Source organism: Eublepharis macularius, chromosome 9 (assembly GCF_028583425.1).
Source record: "Eublepharis macularius isolate TG4126 chromosome 9, MPM_Emac_v1.0, whole genome shotgun sequence".
Classification (NCBI taxonomy): domain Eukaryota; kingdom Metazoa; phylum Chordata; class Lepidosauria; order Squamata; family Eublepharidae; genus Eublepharis; species Eublepharis macularius.
Window position 1 is genome coordinate 66,618,491 of NC_072798.1, and position 26,876 is coordinate 66,645,366.

A 26,876-nucleotide genomic window follows, 5' to 3' on the forward strand; every position below is an offset into this window, starting at 1 on the left:
AAGATTGCAATAGGGATATTGGAGTTATACCCTCTCCAATCCGAGGCCCCCAGGAAACTCCCACTTGATACAATTAGAGCCACCAGAGGAGATAGATCTCTATCCCCAAAATCCAAGCTCCATTATACTCTCTCTGTCTCTCTACCCGAAGGCTAGCAAGTAGCAACAGCTCTGTCACACTCCACTGCTTGCTGAAAGTGAAACCCAGTCTGGGAGCCCAGTGCTTTTTATAAGCTGAGGTCCTATAGAGCAACACAGGAGGTCTGTGGTTGGCCGTGAGAGCTGCCTATCAGGGTTTGCAGGGATGAGATTGAAGTGCCCATAGGTACAGAACACCCCCCTCCCCCCTCCCTCCCCTGGGTGTCTTCCCCCAAGTTGGCAGCTCCATGGTTGGAAGGAAGGAAGACGTGCCGATCAAGGTAAGCTGGGCTTCGATTCGGGTTTCCAGGGCGAAGGAGTGCAGACAGAGGTCAGGCATTCCCCTGGCTCCATTTCCAAGGGAATTGATTGATGGTGCCTGACTGTCTGGCTTCATGAACTGCGGAAGAACGCAATGAAGTGGGCCTCTTACAAACGATGGTTCATTGGCCTTGGACCCTCACGAACTGCCGGATCGTGAACGGACGATCGGGCGGTTTGTGGGTTTTTTGCGTTCACAATGCAGTTCGTGCCCATGTCTAGTTGAGACTGAAGAAGAAAAAATATTATCCCTAACAGAGGCCACCTTTAAAGTGATCCATTACAACACAGCTCTACTCCCTGTACAAGAACGCCCTCTTGAACAATTCTGTTTTGCATATCTTGTGAAACAACAGAAGAGTGAGGGCCTTCCTAATAGCTTCAGGCAGACTGTTCCGTAATGTGGGAGCCACCACACAGAATGTGTCTGAATGAGCAGTTGTTCTTTTTACCTGTTTTCAGGTGGCACCCTCAGAAGGCTTTGCTCCAAAGAGCGAAGCTGTCCCAGCGGAACATAGCAGGAGAGGTAGTTCTGTATGTACATGGGTCCAATACCCTTTTGACAGTTAGGCTTTGCAGGTGACAGAACCTTCAAGTGAGCCTGGTAACTGATTGGTAACAATGGAGTGATATGCAGAGCGGAAGTGATATGCAGATTCCTCTTAGCATCCCATACTAGCTGGACTGCAAAATTCTGTATCAACTGTAGTTTGAGTTGTCTTTAAGGTCAGACCCATAAGGAGTGTATTACAGTAGTCTAGCCTTGAGATAACCATAGCATGGATCCACGTGGCCAGGTCTGTTGAATCAAGAAAGCAGGCTAAGTGCCTTTCCACAGCTGAATCAGTTTGTTTGTCCAGAATCATCTTGGGTTCTTAACCAAGTCAGCAAGAGACAATTGGACCTCACAAAAAGTGGGGAGCCCAATGTCCTTCAGGCCTCGGCCTTCGGTATCAGCATAACCTTTATCTTGACAGGATTAATCCAGCTTTTTTACCCTTGGACATTCAACTATAGCAATCAGTCAGTGATTCAGAGACTCTGTAGAGTCACCTGGTGATTTGGATAAAGAAACATAGAGAGCTAGATGTCATCAGCATATTGATGGCACCCTATTCCAAAACCACAAATGATTTCTCTCAAGGGCTTCACATAGAGATTGAAAAGTATGGGAGACAACACTGAAACTTGCGGAAACCCAGAAAGCATGTCAAACGTTGTAGAGAACTTGTCTCCTACAGTAACCTTCTGAATCCTGCACATAAGGAATGCCTGGAACCAATCCAAAGCACATCCCTTAAATCCCTACTATATCCAAATGTCTCAACAGGACAGCATGGTCCACTGCGTCAAAGTGACTGATAAGTCTAGTAAAAGCAGCAGAGAGGCATTGCCTTTGTGTACAGTTAGACAGCGCTCTGGAAAAAGATCTTACACTTTGTAAATTACAGCTTGGATGCACATATTCCAGTGAAACAGCTACTCAGAAAAAAAAGGTTGGTCTTCCAAGTTCTCCTGCTTGGAATTCCTGCAGTCCCACCTTCAGTTTAGGGCACATGGTACCTCTGGCCCTTGGTAATGGCATGCAAGCTCCCTATTCCAAATGTCAAGTCCACAATTACAGAAGTGGGCAGAAAACCCAAATGTGCAAATAAGATATTCTAACATCTGAAGTATCTGACAGTTGGATTCATTATAGTAATGGACACCGAGGACAACACAAGCCGATGAAAAGAGTTTTAAATACACCACAGATGATTACTTCTTTGAACTTAAGAGGAAGTTCAAATATGTAGGTTCATCACTTTATTACTCTGTATACTTTGTTACTGTGTATACAACGTTTCATAACCTGGTAAGGGTTCTTTTTTTTACTATAGCTGCCATAAGGAAGCTGCCATAAGGAAGTAAAGAAATACTGAAAGGCATATTTTAGAGTCTCTCTCTCTCTCAAAACTAAACCAAAACAACAGTAAACAATTCAAAACTTACTTGGGGATCCTTCTTCATGAATTCCATTTGGGCCGTTACCATTTATACTATTGTCCTTGCAGCACTGCAAGGATGCTTCCGTGTCTTCTGTTTCAGTAGAGGTTTTCACATATCGGCTAAAAAAACACCAAGTAGTTGAGAGACAAAATAAAAATCAGTTGTGATACCATTACTGATGCATAATTTTCTGATTTATAAAAAAGTGTGTGCTATGGCTCAATGAAGCAGATCTAAAATAACATGAGCGCTAATAGTTCTACAGGATTATTTTCCAGTTGTGGAAAATCAACAAACCACCACTAAATGCTTGACAAAACTGGATATGAGAAATAAAAACGGGGTTAGGTGGGCATGGGGGGGGGCATCTTTCAAGACTGTCTCCTGCTTCACCTATCTAGACCTTTCCAGCACACATTTTCTATATATTTAGAAATGCATTTTCAGTACTGTAGTTATTGCACACGTTATTGTAATGTGAATATGTTTAAAATTGCCACTTCAGAAGATTTCAAAAGGTAAGAACAACGGTGCTGAGATACAGACTTTTATTAAAGAAAAGTTGGCACTATAGCAAGTTGAAACAAGTTATGTGCAAAAGATGCAGGGCAAACACTTTGAATGATACTTACCACATTCTCACTAGCAGAAGATTATACAGTTTATCTTCAGTGTTATTTCTAGGCACTGCTATAAGGAATGGTTGACCAAAATGTGTGGAACCACTATGGTGACTGTAACCACTGTGCCGAAATTTTTCCCTTAGACAAACTGGAATTACAACTTGCTCTGTATCTTCTGTTCTATTGATCCCAATTTCAAATCTAAATGAGAAAAAAGGTGTTATTTAAAACACCACATCTTTCTATATTTCCTACTGCAGAATCTTTAAATAGAATCCAAAGGAGTCCAGACAGAATTCATTAGGCCTGAATCCAGCTATAGCTCAGAGTCTTCCTTCTCTGCTTCCAACTATCAGCAGCAGCAGCGCCAGGGTTTTTGGTGCTTGCGGCCGGCCAAGTGCCTGCGCGCGCACACACGCACAGGCCTGCGTGATGACGTCACATGTGATGTCATCACGGGTGCGCGCGCTGCCAGCCTGATTGCTGTGGCGGGCAGCTGGGACGGCGTGCAGGTGGCCTCCGAGCTCTCCCGCTTGGTTTCCCTGCGCCGCTGCAGAAGCCTGCCTGCTGCTGCTAAGCCCGGCCAGGAGAGTGTTCTGGCGGTGGCGGTGGCTCAGGGCAGGAGGGCTAGGAGGCTGCAGGTCCGTGGCGCGCGCCCCCCCCGCCTCCCTCTCCGGCACCCCGCACCTTGAAGCCACTGCCTACCTGGCCTCAATGGGTGCGCTGGCCCTGACTATCATCAATGGAATTTTCAAAAGGAACACATGAAACAGTCTGGAATCCTTTCATTAGGTGCAGACTTAGCATAATTTATGAAGAATGTTTTTATTTGACCTTAGCCACAGCGGTAGGAACACTTTGATAACAGTGGACAGAATGCTGCCCAAGTTTGTTTGTGTATTTCTATTACTAATTTGTTGGATCTGTAAACTACCTTGAAAGCATAATGTGGAAAGGCAAGATAAAATTATTTGAAACTACAATCATGATACATCTAAATTTCCTGTACTTACACGTAAATGTCATCTCGCTCCATAATACTGCTCAGATTTTCATCCATTGCAAATATCCTATGGAACCTATGATTGTATATATCAGTAACTATCATCTAAAAGAAAACAAAATTTAAATCACTTCAATTTGTTTAAGACACACCAGTAACATTCAGCATTATATAAAATTACTTCTGGAACATCTTACCCTATCTGCAGGAACACCAGACAAAGCAGACAAAGCTGTGCAGAGATCTTGTATATTTCCAATTTTTGGAACAACTACTTTGTACTGAAAAATAAAATACAACAGTGTCATTCTTTAAAAAAACAGAGAAGGTGAATCAAAATTAACGCAACTTCTACTTTTGCTCATTTCAGTAGCATTTATATTGCAATGAAGATATAAAGTGCCTTCTAAAGGAGTTGAGAATGTTCATCACTATCAGTGGACCTGTAATTTACGTACACAGACAGGAGAAAAAAATTGGTACAGACTAAGTGTTTAATTCTCTCTTTTTGGGGATCTCTTTGGAATGCTCATGAAGATCTCTCAGCCAGAGATGAAATAGATTGAGAGCTAGCCACACCAGAATATCTTTCTGATATTCAAATTGTGAAAGGCAACTGGCTGAATTTAACTTAGTTTTCTACCCTGGAAAAGAACAGTGTCAAAATAATTCCATTGCTCCCTGCAATGAGAAAAAAACCCCAGACTGTATCATTTCTGTTAAAGAAATTTCTTTTTTCCATCACTTGGAAATTTTGTTGCAGGGAACAAGGGTCTGATGAGAAAGAAGACAACCTCCTACAGAGATGGAGCAGCAGCGGCAGGGATATAAAAATCTGCACAAACCTTAGGAACCAGCGCTTTCCCCTGCTATTCTATCACTTTCTTCCTCTTCCTCCTCCCTCTCTGATTTGTCTTTCCTTGCTTCTTTTTTTCCTTTGTGCAAACTTTTAGTGCTTCCCCTCCCCTCCTCCTATTTTCTTCCTTTTCCACTAATTTTACTACTCATCATTTTCCTTCTCTTTTTGTCTCCTTTACCCACCCATCCGCATCCCTTGATTTTGATCAGTATAATCTCAGAAACTGAGACAATTATTTTAAGCCCTGTTATTGTACTGATTTGGCTTGCCCATCCTGCATTTAGAGGATAGGCCTTATTTGATGCTTGCAGTCAACCAGGATATTTACATCTGTCCTAAATTAGACTATCACAGATAGTGATCATGGTCAGGTAGCTTTATCCATCTCCTCCTCCCATAGCATCCAGCCCATCTGTTAAGATGGGCTGCTCTCTGTGCCACTGCTGGCAGAAGTGAAGCAAAGGGCAACCAGAAATGGCATTTTCAGTGGTGGCACCTCATCTCTGGAATGCCCTCTCCTTAAGACTTGCCTGGCACAATCACACTGGATTTAAGGGCTTTTATCTTTTTAGCTGTTTTATGGTCTGCTTCTAGCCTGTGGTCTTTTTAATGGATATATTATAGGGAACTCACTGGTTGTTTTATACTGTATTTTTGCCCATGGCTTGTTTTTAAAGGCTTTTTATTAATAATAATATATTGGTAATAATTTATGTTGTTCTTATGGTATTGTTTTTATACGTAAAATGACTCAAACAGATCAAGATAGATAGCCGTGCTAGTCTGTCTAGTTAAAAAGAGCAAGAGTCCAGTTGTACCTATAAGACTAACAAAATTTGTGGTAGGATATGAGCTTGCGTGAGCCACAACTCACTTCTTCAGATACAGCTAGAATGTGAGCCCATCTGTCCTTACATCTTGGAGAGTGGTGTGATTGCAGAAGCCGAATGATAATAGCCAGTGAATGACAATGGCAGGCATGACTGAATAGGGTGGGGTATACAGACGGGTAGTGGGTATGAAGAAATAAGCATTGGTAATGAGACAGGAAGCCAGTGTCTCAGTTCAGTCCAGGTGGATGCATTGTCTTGAACATCATTATCAGCTGCAATTCAGCAGTCTCAAATAGGTCACTGACACTGCAAGCCATCCTGTCCATCTGTTGGGCAAGTTATTGTCTCTCCCCACCCCCACCCCACACCTTCTACACTAGAGATTTAATGTGGTTTATTCCTATTTCAAAAAATTGGAAAGAGGCAAATAGGAGAACCCTGCAAGAGTGTGTGTGAGAGCACATGCAAGGAAATACAAACAATGCCACTTATTAGAACATAAGATCTATGCAGCACAGTCATTTGAATGTTAATGTTATTTTACTTTGCAGCAGGTGGACTTTGCAGAAGGAGCACATTGTGTTTCTTTGATTCTCCCAGGCAGTAAATCTAACAACATGGTCTCTCCTAGTCAATTGGCTATTGGAATTTTGTTGTGCTGGGCATAAGTGTTTTTGATAAAATCTGAGGATCAAAGAGGGATGCAAAGCAGCTTAAAGTAACTCCATGTTCTGACTCAGCACTCCTGCTGACCCTTTGATATTATCCATGACAGAAGCATAGCATCGATTTATTTTCTCAGTTGGAAAATCTTGGTATTAGTGAACACCTATATTGCTGGCACATTACGTATAAATTCAGTGTAACGAAATGCTACTAAATATATTTATTTATTTAACATATACTGCCTCTCCACCATGTTTAGTGCTTGAGAGAGTTTACAGCATATTTGGTTGAAAAATAAGGTTAGGACAACTGAAATGCCAAAAAGCAAAGACAAAAATATCAGGTAAATTTTGTCTAGGCCTAGGCCTAGCCAGAATGTCTTCACTCTGCTGACTGAGGAAGTAGAAGAATACAGATATCTAAGAATTACAAGGGACAGTGAAATATGCTAGAGTATTTTATTCATTTAAAATTGTATGGTACGGAAAATGGAAAGGAAACTATGGTTTTTAAACCATATTTAACTTTCATTAAACCTCAGACATGGGCAGTGCAATCCTAAGGGGGGTGCGGAAAGTTAATAGGAACCGAACTGAGGCTTGCGATGGCGGAACTGGCTCCTACGTGGGTGTAAATGGCCTTCTGTCGGTGGTGGCACGAGGCGCACTACTGCTGCCAGGCCAGCGCCAGTGTGAGCAAGAGGCGGCCGGGTGGAGGTGGAGAAGCGGTGTAGGGCCCCGCATTGGTGGAGGAGGGGCAGAGGGCGGGGCCGGAGTTAGTTCGCTCCCTAAGCCCTTCCAAAAGCAGGAACGCCCACAGTGGCGCAAAAGAGCTACGCCACGAAAAAACAAGGCGTAGCCCATAGGCACCCATTGAACGGCGAAAACTCGGCCTCCTCTCCAAGCGCCCCACCCTGCCCACGTGGCCCAAAGGAGCATAGAATGGGAACTATCATGGGGGCTAATCCGCGTGCACGCCCGGCGTGGACGAGCCCTCCTCCCCGCACCCAATCACCTGCAGATGCACCCTATAAAACATCCGGCCAGCGCTGCCCGCGCTCTCAGGTAAATGAGCACATGGCTGAAAGCTCTGCCCATTTGCTGTGTGCCGCGGGCACTTTGAACACAAGTCGGGAGAGAGGGTGCCCACAGTAGCAGGCACTGAGTGCACTTTGGGAACTTTGCGAGAAAAGCGGGAGAACTTTGCACTCGCTGAAGGGAAGAAGGGCAAAGTCCAGAATGTCTGGCTAATTAACAATAGCCACTCATGTTTCCTTGCAGGTTATCTGACTCTGAAGTTCCATCTCAGTAAGGGGCGAGGTAGCACTTACTGGTAAGAAGGAGATGGGGCGGTGGCTAAGCCGGCTCGCTGATTTGTGCTGGCCTCCCCATCACCTGAACCTGCCTGACCACTAGCCGTAGCGGGGGAGAGGACGGTGGCGGCAGCCCCTGCCTGACCCAGAGGCAGTTGCCCAGAAAACTACTCTTGACCAGGTGTTTATAACTACCTGTTAACTTTCTCCCTTAAAGGTAAAATCACCCCAAGGCACAGTGCTTCCTCGCCAGAGGGTCTCGCATCAGCCGGTCACTGCTACTGCTGCTGCTCTCTACTATGTGCATCTTCTCAGATGCTGGAGTGTGGGCTTTGCCTTGGCCATGGACCGTGGCAAAGCCCACATGCGTGTCTTTCTCTTGCAGGCACGTCCTGAGCATGTCTGCTTCTCCCCCCCCCCACAATCCTCCACAAGTGACAGTCGGATCCAGCCCAGGAACCAATATCTCACAGCAGTCCGCATCTCAGCCTTGCCCCTGGAAGCAAGAAGGAGGGCTGCGTGAAATGCCATGGCTCCCTTTCCAACCTAGAAACGATGGCACTTTTTCCAGTTCAATAAAACGAGTTGAAAAACAAACTCCTGTGTTTGCGTGCCTGACTGACATTGTCATCATTGCCCCTCCCTTAACACCCTTTCACACATTTCCACTCACACATCCCCACAAATGTATCAAGCAGACCCCATTCAGCCTCCCTGCCCCTTTTCTCCCCCCAGTGTAACGTCAGGCAGAGGGGAGGGAATTGAACTGTGGCCCATGTATGTCTGCGGGGAGACACTGAGGACTTTCATTCTCTGATAGGCTGAGCGGCTGGCATCTGATAATCCAGGAAGAGGTTGGTCGGTGCAGGTGAAAAGCTGCTGCCAGGGGGTGGGAGTTGTGTTTGCGGAAGCAGGGATGGGCTTGGCATGGGGAGGGTCTGTCAGTTCACTCTGGAGGGGCATCTCCCCAGTACTGGGACATGGCTGTCAAGGTCCGGCCCCCGCTCTCGCTTTGTAGAGACACAGTGATGTGTTCAAGTTGCGCGGCAGCAAGTCCAAGCACGCTTTTCATTCCCCTCATTTCCAAACGGCCTCCCAGCCTCCCACGTGGTTCCCAATGGGCGTTCCTGTCACTTTTTGCCGGCCCCGCCTCCCGCCTCCCCCCACACCTGCTTCTCTGGAACCTGGGGACTTCTTTGGTTACCAGTCTCCAGGTGGTAGCTGGAGATCTCCCAGACTTACAACTGCTCTTCAGGCCACAGAGATCAGCTCTCTACTGACTGGCCCTACTTTTCAGGGAGGGGGAACCTATTTCTTGTGGTGGTAGCAGCAGCGGCGGGTATTTGTGGGCGCACCAAGCTGCAACCACCGGCCTGGCTCACATCGGAAATGGGTGTGTGTGTTCGATCTGGACCTTCACTGTCACCTCTGCCCTCTGACGGGGGCCTATTGGCAGCAGTGGCGGCGGGGATCGCAGCCTCCCCATTGGCTGCACTGCTGCTTTCCCCTCGCCTGGATGCGAGGGGAGGGGTGTGGCCATTAGCTGGTGTGAGCGGGGTTGTCAGGGGAACAGTGGGCGGGACCTCCCAAGGGCCGCTGCATCTCGCCATGCCATGCTCGGGCACCGGCGAGACTATCCTGCAAAAGTCCATAGGGTGCCGTCGAGTGCTGCCCCATTTACACTGGTGCACAAGAGACGGCGCTGCCTGGGGGGTTAGGATTGCACTGTCAGTCTCAGTAACGTCATAGTTTAAGGGACCAGTAATGCCATCCTAAGCAGAATTACACCTATGCCAAGCAACTTAAGTGGATGTAGAAAGGTGTAATTCTGCTTATGATGGCACTATAAGTATACTTTATTATTTCACAGATTGCACTAGCACTTGAAGGGACGGGCAGTGTCTGCTTTCATATTGACAAGTTAGCAATATACTAGGAAATTAACAAATGCAGCACAGAAGATATGATGCATCTTTAGAATGCAGCAATGACAAATATCATCCCTTATTACTACTGACTATATTGTAAAGCATGAAAGAATAAAACTATCTAAACGCTATGAAAAAATGATGCATATACTTCTCACCTGCATAGGTTTGGCAAGTGGATCCATTCTAACTAAATAAACTTCCAAAGTGCGTTCTTTTTTCATGGGCAGTGGAAGTGTCAAGTAACAAAAAGGATCAAACGTTACAGAGATCTTAGCACATTCGGGACAAACTAAGGTTGATTTAAAAAGTCCATGAAATATGTCTACAATGATGGAATCATTTCGCTTCAAATGGTTCTCCCAAGCTTCTTCAGCAACCACCTAAAAGAACACATTAGTAATAGAAGCATTATTTTTTATAAAATATTATCAGTTCTTAAATGCATTGATTAGCAGACCACATGCATGATTCTGCAGAATTCCAGGCCAACTGGAAAACATATCATGCGAGGAAAACACAAATAAAGAAAAAAAACCCAATGGTGCTTCCATTCTTGAAGCACCAACTGGAGGCGCTTGCCTCTTTTCTAAGGGCACTTTCCTGGGACTAAGCTCCATTAAACATATCCAAGCAAGATTCTGAATACAGGTGCTTAAGATTGCTCTCTAAACCTGTAAATGGTTTCATGGGGCCAGGTTGTTTTAAAATATGGGACTTTAGAAAGAACCACGAAAGGCAAGCTTGGTCAGATTCCAGCTCTTACCAGAAAGTGGGTTCTGCAATTAAAATGCAGGCAAGCCTTTGCCACCCTCACACCTAACTCTTCCTCTGAAGATCTAGTGTTTTAAAGAAAGGCCTGTCACAGGAAACATTCATATAATATTATATGAAATTTCCAAGAAAAGATTGCTATGGAAAAATGTCACAACAAATAGAATACAATACAATAGAACTTTGCATGCTGTTCCAATGTTTCATATGTCGAAGCTACTCGTACTATTGCAAAAATAAGCCAAAGCACTCTAAAAAATGAGGCATGGTTAAACGGAAATGGAAATGCTGCCAAAAGGGAAAAAGACATGGCTACTTTTGACGAATTCATACATATTAGGAGCACTTATTAATACTGCATGATGAATACTTGTGAGTTGTGAATCATGGCTATATACAGGGATCCAGTTGACCCTTGCAGACTCAGAATAGCCTGGAAGTTATACTGGATTCACCACTGCTGCTAAAGTAGTAAATTAACGCATCTGCAAAAAAGGCCATCTTTCCACTCAGTCTAGCCTGGAAGATGATCCCCTACCCTGACACAGCCGATCTGGCCACCTGGATCCATACCACAGTAACATCAAGACTGAACATGGAGACTCCAGCTAGTGCAGAACACTGCAGCCTTATTATCAGGAGCTATGTGAAGCATGCATGTTACTCCCATTCTGCAGTTACTCTATCAGTTACCAGGCTCAATTCAAGGTTTTAGTTATCACATACAAAGCCCTTCATGGCTTTGGTCCTTCATGTCTGCAGGACCGCTTCTCCCCTTCTGCTCCCTACTCAGATTAATGCTTGTTTTTCAAATTTCTGCTATCCACAACCTATTGTATTGTTCACTGAATGTCCCAGCCATTGACCATATTGACATACACTGTGTAATCTGTCTTTAGCCTCAGTGAGAAAGGTGAACTATAAATAACAAATAAAGAAATGAGAAGTTTGCAAGAACTTCTTTGCCTATGAAGGGAAGTCATTATTATGTTGATGTAGCTATCCCTGACAGAGTGGCCACTTCAACCTCAAGTTTCTCCACACAGGACATTCAAGGGCAGGGTCATCATGTGTAGAACAAAACCATGAAAAAGCCACTTGATTGCATGACCTCCATCTATAATGGCAATAATATGAAAAATGCCAGACATCAGTATTGCCTGGATAGAAATGTAAGAATGTACAACAAAGCCAATTGAAAAGCTTTCCAAGAACCTGTAGAGGGCAGAACATTATGATTTCTAGAACAGGAATTAAAAAGCAAGCAGTTTATATTGCTATAATATTTGGCCCTCCAAAATTGTTATAATCTTGCATCCAAAAACAATGATGTTGTCAATTAGCCATAAGTTTCATTCTCAACAATCATGGCAAGATGCTCCTTTTGCAGCACGATCTTAAGAACACTTTCCTGGGAGTAAGCCCCATTAAATAGACTTGAGTAGAATTCTGAGTAGACCTCCTTAGGATGGCTCTGTTGTCTATGCTAACATACATTATCCACAAAGTGGATATCTAGAGCTTATGCAGTTTTAATAATATACCAGGAGACCTGTTCAGATACCTAAGCTCACAGTACTGGGACCTGTCAACAACAAAGTACACAAGAAACTGTATGAAGGTGATAACTAACCTTTTGAAGTCTACTGTATACAGATAGATTTGGAAAAGGTTCATTAGGTAATTTTAGTACTCCTTTTAGAGTTTAAATAATTAATAATAAAGTGTCTGGATTGATGAAGGGAACAATAAGTGCAGTACATTCTGCTTTTGGAAAAATTCTGTCAATGTTTTTGAATGAATTTCTATCAACCTTATAATTTGTTGATGGCCTGCAGGGAATTGCATGGTGAGGGGATAGAGGGAAATGTGGTACGTGGAAATATCTGCAAATCCAGTCTTCTAGGATTCTATACTTTCTGGAATGGCCCGGAATAGGCTGACGCTCTTGCTTTCTTGTGGACAGACTGGCTTTAATACTTTCATAACAAGTCAAAGGACTCCATTTCACAAAGAAACACAATGATCTTTTAAAATGAAACATTACCTTATCCGGCCTTCCATCGGCATCTTTTAATTGAATGTAAGGCTTTTTCCTAATTCGATTCAAATCCTCATGTAGGCCATCTAGAAGAAAGGCTAGTAGTTCTTGGCAATCTTGTTGCTGATACCCAGAAAACTGTGGTGCAAATCGTCCAACCTGTGTCTAGAAAAGTCAACAAAAGAGTACATTGCTGATGACATATGACTTGATGCAAACATCACATAGTATGTATCGACATAGCCTCAGTAAAGTAACTTTTATTGAAAATGAAAACTGAAAGAAAACAAATATAAAAGATAAAAGATAACTGGAAGGATTAAATAAATTATCTTAATTTGGTGCCATACCAAACAGGGCGCAGTATCTTATTCCAGGACACCAAAATACTGGACAACACTTCCAACTACTTTGTCAGACTGCACAGGGAAGCCATTAAAATTCACAAGCATAAGCAAAACTTCAACAGGAAAGAAGAAACCTTAAGAATGAATAGAGCATGGTTTCCAGTTCTGAAAAACACCAGGCTAACAAAACACTCTATACCCGACAATAGCTCTGCAGAGAAGATTAGCACATCAAGCACCGATCCATATACAAAAGAACCTCCTCAGGATACAGTGAAGCCTCCCGCCATTAGCATTCCACACCCTGGGAAACTCTTACAGGATGACTCAGCTCAACCCCACCCCTCCTGAGTAGATATAAATGACCTGCCAACATCTTTTCCACGCGGTGACACTGAGAGATCTCTGTCTTTTGGTGCTACACCTCTGAAGATGCCAGCCACAGCTGCTGGCGAAACGTCAGGAACTACAATGCCAAGACCACGGCAATACAGCCCGGAAAACTCACAACAACCATTTTAATGTTCTCTTCTTCAAAACTCAAATATAAGGCACGGCAGTAAAACAAGATCAACCAGAGAGTTGTAAGAATTTCCAAACTCCCGGCAGGAGGTGGCAACGGGTTTGCCAGCGTGAAAATTAAATCCCATTTGGCTGAAGCAGCGGCCGACAAGGTGGTAGCGAACGCCGTGGCCGCTGCCGTCGCCAGAAGACTGCCCCAGGTAAGTGGGGTGGTGGTGGGAGGGCGGGCACCCTTTAACCCCCCAAAGCTTCCCAAAGCAATCCAAATTGCTTCAGGAAGCTTTGATTCGGTATTTCCGATTCAGGGCTCTCATACTGGCCCCGATTCGGAAATACCGAATCTTTACAAATCGGGCCCGGTTCAGGTTTTTTCCTGAACCGGGAACCCGAAGTGCACACCCCTAATAGCTACAGCCAATCCTATTAAAGCTCAAAGTGCAGTTTAAAAGTCTTCTTATCTAGTACAAATACTATTATTGATAAATATTTAATTCCTTGCTGTTATACAAGTGGAAGAGTTAATTGCTAATCCTGACAACCCTGGTGTACTGGTTAGGATACTAAACTATTACGATAATTTATTTATAGTTCTCTTTTCTCACTGAGATCAAAGGCAGATTACACAGTGTGAGTGAAGATATATAATCAATAGCTAGGACATTCTTGCTGAGCAAAGTATAATAACGAACAAGGGCTATGATATTCAGAGAAAACAAATACAGTAGGGAATGGTAGCAGAAAAAATTTAAACAAGCATAAAGTTGAGCACAGAGGTGAAATCTATCTGAAACAAAGTACAACTAATTTCCATGGGATGTTTAACAGCATGGAAACTCCCCAGCAGAAGTTATTACATCAGCTACATCAGCAGAGAGTAACCAATAGCATAGCATTTAGACCCTGTCCCTGCCTATTTCTTATGGCACTGTAATCTTGACACCTGAAATCTTAGTAGAAATCCCTTCTGAGTATTTCAGTTTTGCATAATTTGCAGAAAGCCAAGAGAGTGGGAGCTTTCCTGACCTCCTCAGGCAGGCCATTCCATTAGGTCGGGGCCACTACATAGAAAGCATGTGTGCGGGGAGATGTTGATTTTGTCCAAATGCAGGGTGGTATCTGCAGAAGGCACTGAGTAGAAGGAGGATCTGGGTAACTACAGACACGTCAGCTTGACTGTCTATACCTGGACAAGTTTTACAACAAATCATCAAACAATCAGTACTTGACCATTTAGAAAAGATGGCTGTGATTACTAAGAGCCAGCATGGGTTTCTCAAGAACAACACGCCAGACTAATCTTATCTCTTTTTTTGAGAAAGTTACTACCTTGCTGGATCAGGGGGAATGCTATAGACATAGTTTATCTCGATTTCAGTAAGGCTTTTGATAAGGGTCCACATAATATCCTTGTCTATAAGTTGGTAAAATATGGTTTGGATCCTATTACTGTAATTGGTTGACAGATCACACCCATGGATGAAGGAATAGAGGAAAAGCTTCTTAAATTTGCAGATGATACTAAATTGGGGGAGGTAACAAATACGGTCGAAGACAGGATACAGATGATCTTGACAGGCTGGAAAACTAAGCTAAAACAAACAAAATGAATTTCAACAGAGATAAATGTAAAGTTCTGTATTTAGGTAGGAAAAATCAAATGCATAAGTATAGGATGGGGGAGACATGTCTTGGCAGTAGTATGTGTTAAAAAGATCTAGGGGTCTTAGAAGACCATACACTGAATATGAGTCAGCAGTGTAATGTGGTAGCCAAAAAAGGCAAATGTGATTTTGGACTATATCAACAGAAGTACAGTATCCAGATCTCGTGAAGTAATGGTATCGCTCTACTCTGCTCTGGTTAGACCTCACCTATAGTATTGTGTTCAGCTTTTGGTACCACATTTTCAGAAGGATATAGACAAGCTGGAATATGTCCAGAGGAGGGCAACGAAGATGGTGAGCGGTCTAGGGACCAAGTCCTATGAGGAAAGGTTGAAGGAGTTTGGTATGTTTAGCTTGGAGAGGAGACGACTGAGAGGTGATATGATAACCATCTTCAAGTACTTGAAAGGCTGTCATAAAGAGGATGGAGCAGAGTTGTTTTCCACTGCTACAGAAGGTTGTCCAGAACCAACAGGTTGAAATTAAATCAAAAGAATTTTTGGCTAAACATTAGGAAAAACTTTCTGATAGTTAGAGTGGTCTCTCAGTGGAACAGGCTTCCTTGGGAGGTGGTGGCCTCTCCTTTGGAAGTTTTTAAGTAGAGGCTAGATGGCCATCTGACAGCAATGCTTATTCTGTGAACTTAGGCAGATCATGAGAGGGAGGGCAGGAAGGGTTACATCAGTGCTTAGTTCTCATGGCCCCTTCTTACATGTCCAGGGTAAGATTGATCACAACCTTGGGGGTCAGGTAGCAAATTTTCCCAGGCCAGTTTGGCTAGGGATTCTGATGGAGTTTTGCGATCTTCTGGGCATGGAGTAAGGGTCACTATGTGGGGGGAGGAGGTATTTGGGAATTTCCTACATTTTGCAGGGGGTTGGGCTAGATGACCCTAGAGGTACCTTCCAACCCTGTGATTGCTTCTAGAAATCCATTCTGTCATGAAGCTCACTAGGTGTCCTTGAGACTGTCACCATCACATATAACAACCACCATGAAAGAGGAGGGGTCCATGTACATGATTACCCTGAGCTCCTTGAGGAAAAGCGTGGAATAAAAAAATAACCAATAATTATACAAAAGTATGTTGTGTTTGGTCTCTTGGGACTGTTAACAGTACAAAAACAAGTCTATAAAAGGTTTTAAACTAGAATAGTGAAATAGCATTTATAAAATACCAAACTGTAAAAACACAAGTAATGAGATAAAAGCAAGTTTATAACACCATGGCCCACGTGAACAAATTACAGTACTCAAATTTTCGACCAAGCTCAACAAGGCCAATATTTTTTTCATTAGCTAACACAGAACTATAGTTTTAAGAAAAGAACATTAATTGTGTTTATGAATGGCCTCTCCACTAAAGATACTGCCCAAGGCGGTAAAAATACTTCCAAAACTAGGGTTCAGATTCAAAACTAGGTTTATAGAAACTTATTTCCGTGCTTTTTAACAGGCTAATTCACGGCTTTAAATACATGCTTTTCCAGCTCTTTTCAGACTGACTTCTTTGATCAGCTCATCTTTCCTATGCCACCTTCAAGACAAGATGGTTTATAAGTATATTGTGGTGACAATAAGTAGTGGTAAATCAGGGAAGGGACAAATTCAGACAGAATCACTAAGAGATGAAAAATGGGCAGCTGAGCAGATGCTTCAGTCTGCTGTCCTCTCCCAATCTAGATTTTGATGAGTTGGTTGTAAATAGAACAAAAATTGTTACAGGTGGAAACAGACATCTACTTGAGACTCAAATAAAAATTAGTGGAGCAAAAAAAGAAAAGAAAAAAGAACCAAAGAGAATGACACAAGAACAGATCTTAAAAGAAAATGGCATTAAGCTGCCCTCCCAAAATTCCAAAAAATTAATTTTGCACAGTTCAAGAATCTTTTAAACAGATAATTCAACATCCAGTTTTTGTTTTCAATGGTTGTATCTCCACTCAAATTTGTACTTACCTTAAATGCCCTTGGAGTGACATAGCTGTATTTTCCAGACCACATCTGCTTGATGAGCTCTGCATATGATTTGGCAATTTCGCCTCGCATTCCTAATGGATTGTCGAGATTCAGTTCTTCTTGATACTTATCATTGAGGAAGTATTCTGTGAGTGGAGGAGTGTTGCTCAGACACTGCAAATGGATGCAGATAAAATGTATGTGCATAACAAGCAGTATTTACATTAGCTGTTCAACTCCATGCTCCATTTTCATGGTTTCCTATCAACTTTCCATTTTACTTTCATACACTTCACACAGCATTAGCACTATACGTTGCTGTAAAACCAAGTCGCCGATCCATTTTCTCACCTGTACTGTATCATTACCCTCTGACAATCAGACCCCCCAAAATAAAATAAAACCCAGCGGGATTCTAGTAATGTTTCTATCTTCCTACAGATGTCTTATATAACAGGATTTTACGCAGTATTTTTTGGAATGAAGGGCAAGATTCTATTCCAATTGCACCTTAAAGACTAATTAGATTTCTGGGGTGTGAGTTTTTGAGAGGAGAGCTCCCTTTGTCAGATACAAGGAATGGAAAAAGGAAGGAGTCCTTATAATCCAGTTAGAGAGTGGGAGAGGTATTGTAAATTAGAAAGTCAGGAAACTGTCTACAATAAATGTTGTACTTTGCTTGATAGAGCTTGGATATGAAGTGAAGACAATTTAGCATCCATAGTGCAAGAAACAACCTATGTTCCAGTTCAATCCTGGGGGATCCATTGTTCCAAATTTGCAATCTCACATTTCCTGAAATTGAGTTTATTTGCAAATTTAGAACAATGGATCCCCCAGGGTTTTATCAAGACCAACCAGATTTCCAGCATATGAGTTTCTGAGACCTTCCTGACTCCCTAATTTACAATACCCCTACGACCCTCTGCCTGGATTATAAGGATTCCTTCATTTTTCTACTCCTCATATCTGACAAAGGGAGCTCTGACTCAAAAAGCTCATACTCTGGAAATCTAGTTGGTCTTTAAGGTGCTACTGGACCCAAATCTTCTATTACAGACCAACACGGCTACCCATCTGAAACTGAAACTGGTGTGAAGTACCTCAGAACAGCAATAAGAACTTAACTTTCCCATATAAAGCAATGCACAAGTCTGTAATTTTGACAGTGTTCCTCCAGAAGTTCTCACGTTCCAGTGAATGATCCTCCAATGAAATCTAGTGCTGTAAGGATGTTCAAGCAACCCTGAAATACTTACCTGAATTGCTGAGTTCATGAAACATGTATTCCCCAAGTTACTTAGACCACAAAGGCCAGGCTGTTCATTGTGCCTTCCTGGCTCTGAATAATCATAATTCTTATAAGCAGTGTATGAGGGCAGGCAGTAGTTTGAGTTTTTCACACTGAAATAAAAATAAAAAGTTGCAAGATCGATCAATAAGATTTTTGTACATACAATACATTAAGACAAATAAATGGCTGTCTAAATTAACTGAGCATGCAGATGAAATTAAATTCAGAGTTAACGACAAAGAAGTTCTCAACACCTTATTATCTCTTCAAACATACTTTGTGACACTAAAACAGGCTGTCAGATTTGTCCTTTCTCTTGATTAACAAGAGTAGGCCCACAAGCTCATTCATTCTTCCTTCAAGTTTCACGCACTCAGACTTAGGGTACCATGAACAATGAATTCTGTCCCTTTTACAATTTGCTATAATTAAGAATGAATACAATAGAAATGGGGCAGAATAATTATACTTTAGCCATAGATGACAGCCAAAATTTCCAAGTCCACCATGATGTCATTGGCCTGGTACACCGAGAATTGTTAGATATACTACTCTAGGCCAGTCAAGTCCGCAGAAGAAGGCAGTCTGAAAAGACACTAAATGTAACACAATGCCTAAAATTTCTGTGCATGGAAGCATGGTTTCTGCCTTTCCCCTCCTGTGGCAGCCTGAAATGCCCCTAAAAATGCTGTTCCTGGCAGACAGAAGAAGCATGGGTAGCAAGTTGGGAAGGCTGCCACAGGAGGGGGGAAATCAGCAAAAGTCGCTCACACCTGACATGCTCTGACCTTTTCAAAAGAATTCAACCTAATATGTTCTACAGGCTGCACTTAACATGCTTTATTATTGGCCTGCCTTGACATGAAATAACACACTCCTAACATAGAAAAGTTGTTTGCTAATTAGTCAGGCTTCTCTCTGGTTGGTTCTTATAACATTAAAGACCTCTCATTTTGGGATAAATGTTCACTCAGCAATGGGAACTAATATTAGAAATGGGGAAGGTATAATTTGCTTGTTTTATTGTAAACCACTTGTATATTTATATATATTTATTGTAAGCCACTTACAAACTGAATATAACAACGTTGATTTCTCTTTTAGGACAAATATCCCAATGATTCCACAGACTGTACAGCAACTAACACAACTTTTGTTGCAACCAGGTCTATAGAACAAGTTATATTTTTAAATGCCATATTTTTTGTAATTTGGACATGTAACTGAGATCAGAATTGCAGCCATGCAGCCTTTTTCAGCCTGTGGTATGAAGGTGCACATATAAAGATTGCTGATAGAACAACTTTGTGAGTTGTACTGTAGTGCACACAACTTTTGTTAAGAGTTGGAACGTGTAACTGCTTCACTACCTTAAAACAAGGGATAAATCACTGTGCTGCTATCTTAGTACGTATACAAAATTGAAACAGTAATACCACCACAGTAAATACAATTTGGAAGGCTTTTTTGGTCTTCTCTGATGGAAAATAGAAGAGTGTTTTTCTTTTTGTTTTAAATGTTAAAAATAACTCAGTAAACCAGAGAGTATTCCCTTAGATGAACAGTCTCAGTTTAATTTGGTATACTTTTTTTTTTTTTAGGAAAGCACTTGAATCACCAAAGAACAGAGGACCAAAAAAGATGAGACAGCAAATACAGTGGTAAAGCATTTATCCATGTATCATATCGTATGCAGCCTCTCACATTTAAATGCACTTGCCATGTGTTGTTGGCCCATCTGCATGTAGCATTAATATATCAACTAGCAGTAGCCTGGATAAGTACCACACTAGCATGGGAATGTTATACGTAGATGGGTCAACAAACTTGTTTATTTGATGAGATGCATATGGAATTTTAGAAGACTAACCTCTTTACCCTTGGACACAGCCCCATCTGCTTTGGGCCACACAATTTGAACTTCAAATCTGTATTTCAATAGGATATGATAAAGTATTATGTAATCCAACATTTAAACACTCCTTTTCTCCCTCGTGCTTAATCTACAGGCTGACTAAAATGTTAGAATTTTCATGCAGGGGAAAGCACTTCGAGGGCATGAGAGAGCTCATAATACTGAAAGGGCATACCAATACCTGCTTGTAAAACAAGATACATGTGTGACAAGGATGACATTTGTATCTTTTTTTTTTAGAAAATGTAGAGAGGTGATCCTGAATCTCTTTAATAAGGAAATCAAACTTAAGTATGGAAATATCCATGTTATTAATGGCAATGGCAATCATCAGGTATGTTTGGCAAAATTAATATTTCCATAGATTTACAAATATGGAAAGAATGCTAGTCAGAAACCAGAAATGTGATCTTTAGATTTCATGCTGCTATACACAGAATCTAATTTTTCCAGTCCTTTTCTTCTGTTTATAAAAAAGATGTCCAATAAAATATCAGATAAAAAGTACCACAGCTGCTCAAAAAGTCTTACTTTTTCTTTAAGTGAAATTATCTCAATAGCCATATCACCCTATTAAAGCAGTCAATTATTACAGGGACAACTGTTTCATCATCATTAGTAGAAAACACATCTGGAAAAAACATATTAGTTGCTCACTAATGAATATTGGACACATTTAGGGAAATACAACTGTATGTTAATCTATAGTTTATATATGTATATCTTATTCAGAAGTTTATTCAGAAGATCTTTGGAAAATTAAAAAGAAATTATGCTGTCTAAATTAGTTCTTGCACACATCTTTGATTTCTTCTTTTTCTAGATGGATTTGTGAAAATATTAATGAGTAATTTTATTTTATACTTACTACAATAAAAATTTATAACAAACATAGAAAACATCTATTTCATGTTTGAGGGTTTTTTTTTAAAGCCACAAAACCAAGTGGACAGAAACAGCTTCCATAATGCTGTACTTTTAAGAGTTCAAGGGGAAAAAAAGATTCAAAAGCATATGTGCTTCAACCCTCGCTGCTAAAAGTTACAGCTATGTATGGATATCACAGTGTGCTATAGAGCATTATATCACGGATGAATTCATAGGGTTGCCAGGCCCCCTCAACCACCTTGAGGGGAACAGGGGCCTGGCACTTATCTTTGGGGAGAGAGGGGTGAGCTTGCACAGAGCGCATGTGCACGCCCCCACAGGCACGATGATGTCACTTCAGGAGTGACGTCATCGCGTGGCCTCTGCGCAGGCCTGTTTTCGGGCACTGCGGTGAGCTCCTGCGCTCTGCAGCGCCGGAAATGGGCCATTCTGCAGCGGATCGGGCCTGTTTTTGAGGCGCTGCAGAGCACAGGAGTGTTCCTGCGCTCTGCAGCACTTCAAAATGGGCCTGATCCATGCCAAAATGGGCCTGTTGCTGTGCTGTGGAGCACAGGAGCATTCCTGCAATCCACAGCGGCTCAAAAATAGGCCCAATCCGTGCTGAAACGGGCCTGTTTTGGGCATTGCGGAGCACAAGAGCGTTCCTGTGCTCTGCAGCGCCTCAAAATGGGCCCGATCCATGGCAGAACGGGCCCATTTTGGGGCGCTGCAGAGTGCAGGAGCATTTCTGTGCTCTGCAGCGCCTCAAAACGGGCCCGTTTTGCTGTGGATCAGGCCTGTTTTGAGCGCTGCAGAGCGCAGGAGCGCTCCCATGCTCCACAGCAGCCCCGATCCGGGCCAAAATGGGCCCAATCCTGGCGGCTGTGGCACATGGGAGCGTGCCGCGGGGGAGCGTGCAAGGAAGGTGCATGACCCCCACTGCTCAGGTAAGTGGGGGCAGGGTGTGGGAAATGGGGGCGGGGGATCCCCCGCCCCCACAGGGGGTCTGGGATCCCTATGAATTCATGTGGCTATACCTATGGAATATAAATATAAAATAGTTCCAACAGAGAAAACAATTATTTTCTTCATTTATACTCCACCTTTCTCCCCAATGGGGACCCAAAGTGGCTTACATCATTATTCTTGCTATGTTCATCATAAATTATGCACATAAAGTTGGGCTTATTGGTCCCCAACCCATCACATTCTCTAGTAATCCCCCCAAAAAACTGTTCCTGAAAGGCTCAAACCACAAGAGATAAAATACACTTGAATTACACTCAAGTACACTCGAATTATAACATACACTTGAATTACCTTATAATTCGAGTATATTTTGTCTCATGTGGTGAGACCCAAAGTCAGAGGCCTTTGGGAGTAGTCACCTAGGATATGGAGTGAAAGCTACTACTGCATTTCAATGTACAGTTATTCAAGTTTATGACCATCGATTTTAATGGGCTTAGCCTGGAGTAATTCGGCACATGACTGCACTGTGAAACAGGTTTTGTATGTGTGCACAAGAACTTTTGTATCCTTGTCCATAACTTGGTATCTGACTGGGCACTGACTGAGTATATTTTCATAATTAATTACCAGGTGAAGAAAACAATTATCAGAACTACAATTTACAAATGACTAAAACCAAAATACTAGAACATAATGTATATAGATGAGAAAATGCATGGAGGTCCTTAAAAGTTTAAAGTGAGGGCTTATATTTGAAGCTAAAACCAAATCCCAAAACCCTTCTCTACAAAGTATTTTTATCTTGAAATTTCAAAAACATTAGTAATTGCTTTTTTGTTGCTGGACAGTTCTATGAAACCTGTGTAGTCCCCCCCCACACACACACACTATTGTACAAGCATTTCTGCTGATTCTGAAAATTTACAGTTTTCATGTTAAAACAAGGTTTAAGCATGTGGTGACCATTCCATAGTTTCAGCGCTTCTGTTTTCAATTAACATAATGACTATCAGTATTCTAATGAAAGGATAAGATCACTTTTCTTTAGTTAGACTGCTCATATACAATGGAAATATAACTTTTCTGTATTTACTACACACACACACAGAGTGATAGACTGCAGTTAAATACATGTATTTGTTTAACAGAGAGTTGGGGCTACTCACAATTAGTAGAAACACAAGTGCCACTTCACCCCTTACGAAAACTCCCTTCTCATAAATGCAGTATTTAACTGGAAGATATTGTATAAAATATTTAGTGGTTATATTACTTTTGAATACTATACACTTTCACATTTAATTTATAGCCACAAGCTGAGATTTTAAGACTGAATGGCAAAGATGGATTTTCTGCTGTTATTCTAGTTTTTCTATCAGTACTATTTAATAAAGACTTTCACACTGGCAAGAGGTTACAGAAAACAAAGGGAATTGGCATTACATATTTTATACATTAAGACAAAAATATGATAAACTAATAGATCCTTTACTATAGAAAATAGTTGTTAGGGAAATGTATAGAAGTATTCTTCTTTTTAAAAAAGTGAATAATGGATTAAACTGAACTGTTTCTTGCCCTGATATGCAATCTCAATGCTTCCTTATGTCACAAAATGTGATCTTGAACTCCAAAATCTACCAAATGCTAGGACAGCCTGACCCGTAAATCACATGAATATTGTCTCATACTGGCCACTCTTGCTAATCTTTTTTAATGTAATAGTCCCAAGTCAGCCTGTGATAAGATATTGTACTAAAAAAAAAAGGAAAGCAAAAATGATTTTCCTCTTTCAGCTTCTCTCAACACACTGGAGTCTAGACCATTAAGTCCTGGCATCACTGCGCTTGCATAATAATGAAGTCCATCCAAGTTTATGTATGTAAAATTTTAAAACAATCTTCTTTCCAAATCATACTTGGATGATTAAAAGTTCTTAAGATGTGTTGCTTACTTTCTGTTGTTGATGTTGTTATAATTATTTGATAGAGATGGAGAGATCTTTGGTAAAGTTGAAAAATTGGATGCACCTGGGGACCTTTAAAAATATGAAAATGTTAAATTAGATAAAAATGCTGAGATTGCAAAATTAATAATGAAAAAGGAAAATCTAACAGATGAACAATGTATGTAAATAAGTATGAAAAAATGTTTGTGATCAGAGCAATAAACACCCAGAGCAGTGATTCAACCTCAAATTTAAAAACATCTCATTTTAATTGCTCACACCACTTTTCACAGAAAAAGTAAACACTTGCAGCCAGGCAAAGCCACTATTGAGGAATTTAGTCACAGACAACGGTTATATCTTATCTGGAAATCAGCTTTCTGCTTTTTGATGCTTTTAACATCTTTCAAAGTTAGATATGGATGGGCATCAGCACATTAATACTGTCAAAGCACTCTGAAAGCAGATTTAACAGCACTTTAAAATCACCAGTTTATTACCTATAAAATATCACAATACTAAGATTTTGCAGAACAGTCTACCATATTAAAACCAAACAGCAGACAATCAGAAATACTTAGTCTATGAAATACATTATTTTCAGAGGCCTCAAAAGAAAATTTATATTAATTTTAATAATTAATCCAAAGCCAGTTAAAAAAAGAAGTGCACCAGTTGCAAGGAATTTCCAAGTATCTCTCTGCAAAGGCCCTAAACATTTAAGATCATTTCTTGCAACAACAAGAGACAGACAGAAGACCACAAATTCACAAAAGGATTATTATACATGCTTCACATTCTAATAGTTACCATTCAGACTTTTAAAAAATAAAAAGCTATTGCTTAGTTCATCCAGTCAATAAAGTTAAAGCCAACGAAAAGTAGCTCCTTAAGATCATAAAGTTAAAACTGATAAGATAGGCTAGCTGGCCAAAATAACATGTCCTGCTAGAATAATGTACACAGCCTTATATTGCTATTATATGAAAGCATGATGACGCCAACAATGTCGATTAAGATAAAATCACGGATTTTCTCCCAGGCAAAGAGGAAACAGTAACTGTTCATTTTCAATACCCAATATTTAAAATATCAGTTATTCTAAACAAATCAATGTGATCTACCATGATAGTACCATGAAGCCCTCAACATCTGAGGAGGGCTTTCAATCTATCAACAGCATTTAGTGAAATGCTGTATCATGACAATATTACCATTATGAAACAGTCACATTCTAATTTTTTCATTGAACATGTGTCAAAACTGCATTCCCATCCTATGTGCTGGTTTAAGTTATTTTATTCAGTTGCAGTTGTCTTCCTCCATGCCCTAACAAACAACATAGCTTGGACTAAGACTCATCTATAAAAGAGCAATTACCATCAAACAGGTGGAAAAAATCCCACAGAAGTCTGTAAAGTTTTTTTTAATATAAAATAATTTATCTTTGTAGCCTTTTTGAAGTATTGCCAGATTAGGTGATAATATACCTTTGAAAAGGTTCATAAACCAATGTTGGACAAGCCATTAGTCTATAAATTATTTTCACAGAAAATTCATCACATGCATGTTGTAAGCTATATAAATCATGCATTCACTTGCGTGTTATAATCTATTATTTCTATTCCATACGGGGAGAGCAAAAATGAATGCCTATACAGAACATCCTGATACCACTGAGAATTCCTACTGGTGCCACATGAAAAGCAAGAAAAGAATCAGAATGAATCACATCATCATGAAACCGATTTTACAGAACAGCAGGAACCAACTTACAGCGTAGGGACTGAAAACTTGGTTCGCACACCCAGGTTCAATCCCTAGCATCTCTAGTTAAAGGATCTCAGCAGGGTACAAGGAAAGACCATTGCATAGAGGCCTGAAGAGCAGCTGCCAATCACTGTACAGTAATACTGAACTTGATGGACCAATGGTTTGACTTGGTAGAAGACAGCAGTAGTAGTAGTATTCTTTATTACAGCACTTAGCCAGTACATTTACCATAAAATTTAAGGGTATAAGACAGCTTCATATATTCATACTCACAAGATTTAGTTTAGCTGAATCAGAGCAATGGTCATCATGACGACACATCCTCCCTCCCCACCAAATACTAGCCCAATACCACCTTATAATCCTTATGCAAATGAAATAAAATGCAACACAGGTCACCAGACAACGCTGTTCTTAAGATTTAACATGAGTGTTTGATCCTTCGGTTATTTATTTGGGTACCATTAACCCCCTTTTCTCTGATCAAAGCAGCTTAAAATATTTCGCTCTACATACCCACACAACAGGTCAATTTTTTTTAAAAAAAACCATGTAAGCAAAAGCACAAATATGTTTGCACAGAATATTATTTTATCTTGCTATGGTCCACTTAAAACAACTCAACAGTTTAATCTCATTTGGGTACTTTGAGATGAGAAGCAGCCCCTTCCAGGTGCGGGGAAGATGTTTCTCTGCTTGAGACCTAGGGATTTGCTCCTATTCAGAGGGGATGATACTTAGCTAGGATAGGTAATCTGAAATGATATAAACCAAGTCTGTATGCATACAGTTTACTGTGCTGCCAGAGAGGTAGGGGTTCTTCTGAGGATTTGGGGAAAACTCACTTGAGGCAAGACACTTTGGCTAGATAAAGGCTTTAATTGAAGGGGGAAGAACCAGGCATACAGCACTCCCTTGCCACAGGTGAAGCAAAACAGAAACCCCTTAATTTCAGGGAAACAAATGAAGAAATCCCTTTACTAACAACACCCAGCACACACTTGAGTAGCTCCAGTGCAGGCAGGCTCGCAGGCAGACTCTGGTAAGTCTTTTAACGCTTCCATAGAAGGCAATAAGGAGGTGCTGATCCTGCACCTACTTAAGATTTAATACTAATATACTTGATTC

General features: G+C 41.2%; 1 protein-coding gene across 2 annotated transcripts in view; it reads right to left on the minus strand.

Moving 5' to 3' along the window:
- USP15 (ubiquitin specific peptidase 15) overlaps positions 1-26,876 on the minus strand; it is a 75,409-nt gene that overhangs the window by 14,840 nt on the left and 33,693 nt on the right. The window contains exons 7-15 of one of the 2 annotated variants that reach the window (XM_054988376.1): positions 23,982-24,065; positions 18,239-18,383; positions 16,980-17,153; positions 12,494-12,652; positions 9,831-10,055; positions 4,272-4,355; positions 4,085-4,179; positions 3,081-3,272; positions 2,452-2,567 (exon numbers count right to left, since the gene is read on the minus strand). In XM_054988376.1, the coding sequence (XP_054844351.1) occupies positions 2,452-2,567; positions 3,081-3,272; positions 4,085-4,179; positions 4,272-4,355; positions 9,831-10,055; positions 12,494-12,652; positions 16,980-17,153; positions 18,239-18,383; positions 23,982-24,065 (1,274 nt within the window). The remainder of the gene's footprint in view (positions 1-2,451; positions 2,568-3,080; positions 3,273-4,084; positions 4,180-4,271; positions 4,356-9,830; positions 10,056-12,493; positions 12,653-16,979; positions 17,154-18,238; positions 18,384-23,981; positions 24,066-26,876) is intronic. The other variant, XM_054988375.1, reaches the window with a different exon arrangement.